Here is an 8,536-nt window from a genome sequence, read left to right on the forward strand (position 1 = left end):
AATAATGGAATTTTTGAATATCCAAAACGCTTGCATTGTTATGAACTAATGCTTCAAAGGTATCATGAAATGCCATCCAGTGCATTATATCACCGTTAAATTCGGGCAAAGAGATGGCTGGTAATTTAACGTGGTTTTGAATGGGAGAGTGGCTTGGGTTTTGAGCGTGGCTTGAGCCAAGCTCAGAGCTAACGGCTTGAGCTGTTTGAGTAGGCATGTGCGATAGCATGGCGCTTTTCATAGCTATGAACCTTTCCTCAAAATTATCCATCAACTCCTCTTCTTCTAGCTTCTCAGCTTCACTGGGCGCTAACAAACACAATTGCGTATGAGCCGTTTCAAACTCCTTTTCCATACCTTCAATCGTTTGGAGCCTGACAGGCACGAGATGCTTGTGTTGTTCAGGCTGGAAGTTCGCTATGAAAACCTCATTTCGTTTCAGCTTCGTGAATAAAGAATTCAACCGTTGTCTTAGGCTCGCAATTTCGGTCATCTTTATACTTGACCTGTTGAGATGGCAGGATTCGGGAAAACAGTTGCAATGACGATGGCAGGGAAACACACACAGATGATGACGGATGGCTGTTCCAAACTGCGACTGGCGGGAAACACACGATTACGAAGACGGATATCACACGCGCGAAAACAACCGGTTGCGACACGGAAGATAAGCTGACGTTTTCTCACACTAATGTTCAACGGATTGGACAGTAACTTAACTTTAGTGTTCTTTGTAACAAGACGTTACACGATTCAAAGACGAACGAAATCTTATATTATAATAAAGGCAAGACGCCTCACAGCTTTTTTTACGCGACTGCGGTGAATCGCTGAATTGTATCCAAAAACGCGATGGCTGCGGTAGAACGCTTCTTATAGCTTTTACGATGGCCGTGGCAAGACGCCGAAGAAGGCGGTAGTTAGTCTGTCTTGTTGGCAACGGACTGAATACGACGGAGACGCGGACACGCAATCAATGACGAGTAATAAACGGCACGATTGTCCCTTTGCAGGTTGAAATTTCACATTTACTGGCCGCCAAAGTTCGTACACTCAAACACGTATTAACGATAGTTCCTTTGCACGGTACGCACTAAATCACAAAACGAAACAAAAAAATGCTCAACGAATAAATCATTTCACTTAGCGCTTTTCGAAAAAGGTTTTCAATCCTGGTCACGGCACCATATGATCAGTCTAGGGCTGGACGTTGCGGTATTTTTCTTCACATAAATTTATTTTAACGACTAACTTAAACCTAGGCGGATTGCGCGCGTCCGATCGCTGCCGTTGCCGTTCGTGGAAGAAGGTTCCCGCTGTTCGGGCGATCACCTTTCATCCGTTGCCCTCTCACGCACACCAACCAACGCGTTGATGGCCGCCAAATTATGGCACTCTAATTATGGCATTGCTTGTATTATTGCTGAACTCTCTTTCGTGCAATCTCCTCCGCCGATCCTAACTCTTATGTATAAACACTGTAGTTTTTAGCTGTTTAATGTGGGCTTGGAATGTGAGTTTTTGGTCTATTGTGATCCCGAGTATCTTTGCTTTTTTGCAGTCTGGAATTTGTCTTTGATTAAGGCAAAGCGGTACGGTTGGATGTGGTTTGTTGCAGATGTGCATTATATTGCTTTTTTCAGCAGCGATGTCATAACCAATACGTTTTGACCATTCCCATAAGATTTGCAGTCCCTGTTGCAGATTGTATCGCGCAACTCCATTATCTGCATTGCTCGAGATCAGAACGATATCATCAGCGTACACCAATGGAGTGATGGATGGTGGTAGTGAGCGGAGAAGACTTTCGATGCTGATCAGAAATAATGTTGGAGAAAGGATGGCTCCCTGAGGAACTCCGTTTTCGAGCGTTTTAGTGCTAGATTTGTTCGTTCCAATCAGAACCTCGAAGGTACGGTCTGAGAGGAAATCATCGAGGAATGTGATCATGTTACCTCCGAAATTCCATCTGGCTAGCTGGCGCATGATTGCGTATTTCCATGTCCGATCGAAAGCTTTAGCCAAGTCGATGATAGCACAGTCGGCATGATGTTTATCGGATTTTACTTTGGCCAGTAGTTCTTCGAGTTGCACAAAGTAAGTTTCCGTGCCTAATCCGCATCTAAACGCATGTTGACTTATGCTGAGGAGTTTCCTGCCTTCCAGTTCTTGGGTAAGACGTCGGTTTACCATTCGTTCCAACACTTTTCCGATGCAGTTTAGTAAACTTATTGGTCGGTAGCTATTTGGGCTGTGTTTTGATTTGTCGGGCTTTAATATGGGATTTGTTAAACTTTTCTTCCAGTGAGGAGGAATTTTGCCACTCTGCCAGATGAAGTTGTATAGCTTTAAGAGTAGGTATTTTCCTTCAGAAGGAAGGTTTTTTAGCAGTGGATAGCCAATGTCGTCTGGTCCGGCTGAGTTGCCTTTGCACTTTGCAAGAGCACAATTCAGTTCGGCTATGGAAAAGGATCTGTTGTAATGAATGTTGGGTCTGCTATTGAAATTTAGTGGGATGGACTCGGTTGTTGCTTTGATAGTCTTAAATTCTGGGGAATAACTATTTGTGGCGGATATGGTGGCAAAATGAGTGGCAAGTACCTCTGGTGTTGACTCAACTGGGACTATTGTGTCGTCATCGGTTTTGATGATGATATGAGCGATGTCTTGTTTGCGTTCTGTAAGGCATTTTACGTTTCTCCACATGTCTTTTCCAGACATTTCGGGACTTATGCTATCTTTGAATCTATTCCATGATTCTTGTTTTGCCTTTTTGATTTCCTCTCTTGCAATGCGATGGGCAATTTGAAATTCCTCGGAGAGGGTAGGGATATGGGTGTGGTCTTGGTTTTTCTTGGCATTCTGCAGTTTTCGGAGCGCTTTACGTCTCTTTTTTATGGCTTTAGCGACAGTGTCGTTCCACCAGTGAACACTTCGCTTGCCAGGTTTGCCCTTTGATTTTGGTATTGATTTCGCTGCTGCATCGTTTATGATTTTAATGATGTTTCCTTCTGTGGGCTGGGGGTCTGAATGTAGGTGTATCAGTACATTAATTTGGTATGATGTCCAATCGGCATTTTCATATTTCCATTTTGGTCGTTGTTTGTTTTCCGGAAGCGATGGTTTACTTTTCACGATGATCGGATAGTGATCACTGCCATGTGTGTCCGCCAATACGTATAGTTTAAGTTCGTTAAGAAGGGAGAAGGATGAGATGACATAGTCAAGGAAGGATTCTGTACCTGATGAGATACATAGTCGGGTTGGGTTAGGGTTAGAAATGAAAGAGAGATTATGGTTAGTAAAAATGTTATTGAGTCTATTGAATTTTCTGTTAGTTTTAGAGATTCTAAGGTTTTTATCTTCTGCATTAAGATCTCCTGCTATTAGCAAGGGATGGGAAAAAAGGTTAAGAAAAGAGTTAAGTTCGGATTGGTTGAAGGTAGCTCTAGGGGGCATGTAGAGTGAGACAATGGTCATGTCTATGGGAGACTTTATGTTGACTGCTGTTGCGGAAAGATTGGTGTTAGTTTTTATTAATTTGAAGGGAATAGATTTATGTACACCTATTGCAACACTGTGATGTGGGTTAGTTGGAGAAAGCTTGTAGGACCAATTGTAGTGGTTAAGTGGAGAATGGTTGGTATTAGGCGGATCGCGAACTTCTTGAAGTGTTATGACGGCAGGTTTGTATTCGTTTATTAGTAGTTGAAGTTCGTAGAGGTTAGTGTTCATTCCTCTTATGTTCCAGTTTAGTAGGAATGGTTTGTTTGTGTCATTAGTATTATTGGTTGAGGAGAGCATTATTATGGTTTAGGTCAGTAAACAATTGGGGTAAGAGGAAAGGAGAATAAATTCAGTGGCGATGTTTTTTCTTCGATGGTTTGGCAGTTGGTGATCGTTGTTCCGAGGGAAGAGTGGGAGAAGCGATGGGCGAGATGACTGCGATTTCGTTGGATGCCATGTTTTTCACTGCATTTCTTAATTCTTCTTCTTCTGATGAAACGTTTTCCAGGTTGTGGTTTCGTTTGCGGGATTGTGCTGAAATGATGGATGCGGCCGAATTTTCTGATTCTGTGTCGGATGTAGACATCGTTTCCTGGTCATTCGTTTCGTTGTCGGTTTCGGGGTTATCCGTTGCTTCAATATTGTTGTTGCTGTTGCAGACATTGTTGGATTGGGTCTTGCTTTGATTTTCTTCGATTTGTGTTGTGGCTTCGTTAGTTGTGTTATTCTTATTATTCTGTAAATTTACATTTGGTTCTTTCAGTTTCTTCAGAAGAGCTTCGATGAGCTTGCTCTGGGTATCCATTTTTTTCATCTGTTCTAGGATCGTTTTCTTCAGTTCGTTCTGTTCTTCTTCGAGCCGCTTGATTTTGATGTCTTTTTCATCCACCGTTGTAGTTTGTTGCGCAAATGTGATTCGCTGCTGTACAGCACTTGTTTGCTGATGTTGTTGGAGTGCCATTTGCCGAGCTTCCTTGTAGGTGCAGTTGTGGTCGACTTTTATTTTTATGACTTGTTCTTCAAATTGGAACGCAGGGCATTCGCGAGAGAACGCGCTGTGTTCGCCTTTGCAGTTCACGCAAGCGGGATGGGTCGAACATTCTCCGTGTGCTGCGGTTCCGCAGTTTCCACAGACCTGTCCCTTTGAGCAGCGTACTTTTGTGTGCCCAAAGCTGGCGCATTTGTAGCACAGCATTGGTTTTGGGTAGTATGGTTTCGTTCGCACCTGCAACAGCCCTACGCGAAGGGATTCCGGTATTTTTCCAGCTTCCACGCGTATCAGGAAAGAGTTCGTTGGTTGTATTTCGTCATTCACCTTTCGGGTGAATCGTCGGACTTGCTTGACGTTTTGACTTTCCATGTTCAGCAGAATTTCTTCGTCCTTCAGTCCTTTCAGCTCCGGGGCGAATATTACGCACTGGACTGTGTTCAACGTAGCGTGAGGGGTGATGGATACTTTCGTACCGTCGATGAGTTGCGTGATGCTTTGCATTTTTGTGTACTGCGCAAGGTTTCGGGTTTTGATGAGATATTTCTGCCCAAATTCCATCGAGTGGCTGCTTTCGGTAAGCTCTCCAACCACGTTGGTAATGCTCTTTGAAATGATCCATGGGTTTTGCGGGAGCTTAAAGCCTTTCAACGGCTCGAGAACGAGGAACTTCATGTCCCCAAACTCGTTATTACGGTCCATCCATGGTGGTAATGATCGAGCTCTCTGGGGAGGCTCGGGCGGAAGTGCATCCCGTACAGGATGCGAGGGTCCCGGCATTTTGCCGGGTTGGTTAGTATTATTTAGTTCAATGCAATGTATATAATGTATATGAGTTATATATATAAAAAAAATAAAGTAAAAAAGTGTTCCTGAAAAGCGAAAGTTCAATTAAATTTAAGACTAATATTTACAATTTCGGAATAATAAAAACAATAGAATTTTAATGCAAGACAAATAAGATAATTTCACTCGTTACTCTCCCGAGTAGCGGGGTAAAATGGCACGAAAACACCGGCTTCACTGCTTACGCAGCGAACGACGTTCTTGGCGCCAAAGCGCTGTGCTTGTCGCACGTTCCAAACTGTGTCGTGTGTGCGTGTGTATGTGTCACTCTCACTGAACAAATATCAACGCGCGCAGCTGGCACTGTGGTTTTTTCTCTCCCGAGATCACACACAAAAAGTAACGGTATTTTCACTTCTTGCCAACGTTCTCTCCCGAGACCGTTGGCGTAGACACTGGAGTTGAACAAAAACACGTCCGTCCGGGTTAACCGCTCGCACAAGAATGATTTTGAGAAGGGTCTTTTTATGGTCTTTTTATAATGTTGTTGTTGTTGTTAGTATGGTTTAGAGAGGCTTTGGCTCCTGCGGAGTTCTTTCGCCTCTTTGTGGGGAAAAGTTAGACTATTAGATTGTTATAGTTGATGGAATAAATGTGATAGTTTTAGAAATTTTAGTAGATTTTCTTGTTTCTGAGGGTGAAGTGAAAGTATTGAGTCTATGTTGGAGTCAAGATGGCAAGTCTTACGAAGTTGTGTGTATCCGTGGCATTCTGTTAAGAGGTGGAATATTGTTATAGTGGTCCCGCAGAATTGGCAGAGAGGAGGACTGGATCGTTCGATGAGATGGCTGTGGGTCAGTCTAGTGTGGCCTATTCTTAATCGAGTAAGGATCTTTTGGTCTCGATGTTTTATTACTGATGGCCATGGTGTAGTTGTTGATTTCACTAGCCGAAGGAAGTTGTTCTTGGTTTTAAACCATTCCTTTTCCCACGCCTCTCTTATTTTTCCATTTATATAGATAATTGCGTCTCTTTTAGGCAGCGAGGTGTTGTAGGTTGATGTTTTTCTTCGGCCTTTGTTGGCGAGGCGGTCGGCGATCTCGTTGCCTTTGATACCAGCGTGACCAGGTATCCAACAGATGGTGAGTTGTTGATCCTGATTTATGTGTGGGCTAGTGACCTGGTAGAGCTTTTGGATGTTTGGGTCCTTACATGTTCCATGCTCTAGTGCCGAGAGGACACTTGCGCTGTCGGTAAAGATGACGTTTTCCAGGTCAGAGCGCAGAGTATCTTCAACTGCCTGGATTATTGCCAACGTTTCTGCCGTAAAGATGGAAGTGTGATCCGGCAGTTTGGACGCTATTTTATCAATGGGTGAGTAAATCCCGAATCCTGCTGCTGCTCCATCGACGGATCCATCGGTGTAAATGTGGTTGTGCTTCATGTATTTGTTGTTTGTGTGTTCTATGAAATGTTTTTGTGCTATTGTACTATTGCAACCTGCTTTAAGGATGTTTTTAAAATGCCAGTCTATGTTAGGGGGTTCATGGTACCACGGCCTAGTGCCAAGATGTAACAGTGTTGTGATATCCGGGATATTGCAGTTTGTTATAGCGAAAAGTTTGGAGTTGGCTCTATTGAGGAATGATGGTGCTTGGATATTCTTTTCTTTAATTCTTGTTGCTGTTGCGGCTAATTTAGTTGTTATTATATGGCTAAGTGGAAGAAGTCCGCTCTCACTTAGCATAGAGACGATGGGGCTGGTTCGGAAGGCGCCTATGGCATATCGTAGAACGGCATGGTAGATGGGGCTTATTGCTTTTTCAAACTGTTCCTTTTTAATCGATACTATTTCTATACCGTACAGTAGTTTTGGAAGCAACCAGTGATTAATAATGAAGATAAGTGTATCTTTTGAAGCTTTGTGGGTTCCTGTGCTGAGCATTTGGAAAAGGTTGATTTTCTTGGTAGCTGTAGTTTTTAGCTGTTTAATGTGGGCTTGGAATGTGAGTTTTTGGTCTATTGTGATCCCGAGTATCTTTGCTTTTTTGCAGTCTGGAATTTGTCTTTGATTAAGGCAAAGCGGTACGGTTGGATGTGGTTTGTTGCAGATGTGCATTATATTGCTTTTTTCAGCAGCGATGTGATAACCAATACGTTTTGACCATTCCCATAAGATGTGCAGTCCCTGTTGCAGATTGTATCGCGCAACTCCATTATCTGCATTGCTCGAGATCAGAACGATATCATCAGCGTACACCAATGGAGTGATGGATGGTGGTAGTGAGCGGAGAAGACTTTCGATGCTGATCAGAAATAATGTTGGAGAAAGGATGGCTCCCTGAGGAACTCCGTTTTCGAGCGTTTTAGTGCTAGATTTGTTCGTTCCAATCAGAACCTCGAAGGTACGGTCTGAGAGGAAATCATCGAGGAATGTGATCATGTTACCTCCGAAATTCCATCTGGCTAGCTGGCGCATGATTGCGTATTTCCATGTCCGATCGAAAGCTTTAGCCAAGTCGATGATAGCACAGTCGGCATGATGTTTATCGGATTTTACTTTGGCCAGTAGTTCTTCGAGTTGCACAAAGTAAGTTTCCGTGCCTAATCCGCATCTAAACGCATGTTGACTTATGCTGAGGAGTTTCCTGCCTTCCAGTTCTTGGGTAAGACGTCGGTTTACCATTCGTTCCAACACTTTTCCGATGCAGTTTAGTAAACTTATTGGTCGGTAGCTATTTGGGCTGTGTTTTGATTTGTCGGGCTTTAATATGGGAATTGTTAAACTTTTCTTCCAGTGAGGAGGAATTTTGCCACTCTGCCAGATGAAGTTGTATAGCTTTAAGAGTAGGTATTTTCCTTCAGAAGGAAGGTTTTTTAGCAGTGGATAGCCAATGTCGTCTGGTCCGGCTGAGTTGCCTTTGCACTTTGCAAGAGCACAATTCAGTTCGGCTATGGAAAAGGATCTGTTGTAATGAATGTTGGGTCTGCTATTGAAATTTAGTGGGATGGACTCGGTTGTTGCTTTGATAGTCTTAAATTCTGGGGAATAACTATTTGTGGCGGATATGGTGGCAAAATGAGTGGCAAGTACCTCTGGTGTTGACTCAACTGGGACTATTGTGTCGTCATCGGTTTTGATGATGATATGAGCGATGTCTTGCTTGCGTTCTGTAAGGCATTTTACATTTCTCCACATGTGTTTTCCAGACATTTCGGGACTTATGCTATCTTTGAATCTGTTCCATGATTCTT

General features: G+C 43.2%; 1 protein-coding gene across 1 annotated transcript; it reads right to left on the reverse strand.

Moving 5' to 3' along the window:
• Positions 1 to 3,856: 3,856 nt before the first annotated feature.
• Positions 3,857 to 5,275, reverse strand: LOC121601179. The gene has a single exon (XM_041929978.1). It carries the CDS (start codon positions 5,273 to 5,275, stop codon positions 3,857 to 3,859), a length of 1,419 nt encoding a protein of 472 aa, XP_041785912.1.
• Between the last annotated feature and the right edge of the window lie 3,261 nt (positions 5,276 to 8,536).

Source organism: Anopheles merus, unplaced genomic scaffold, assembly GCF_017562075.2.
Source record: "Anopheles merus strain MAF unplaced genomic scaffold, AmerM5.1 LNR4000034, whole genome shotgun sequence".
NCBI classification, from domain to species: domain Eukaryota; kingdom Metazoa; phylum Arthropoda; class Insecta; order Diptera; family Culicidae; genus Anopheles; species Anopheles merus.

What these genes read in the sequence shown, in the direction of transcription:
- LOC121601179 (XM_041929978.1), bottom strand. Translation starts at nt 5,275, where the DNA reads ATGCCGGGACCCTCGCATCCTGTACGGGATGCACTTCCGCCCGAGCCT.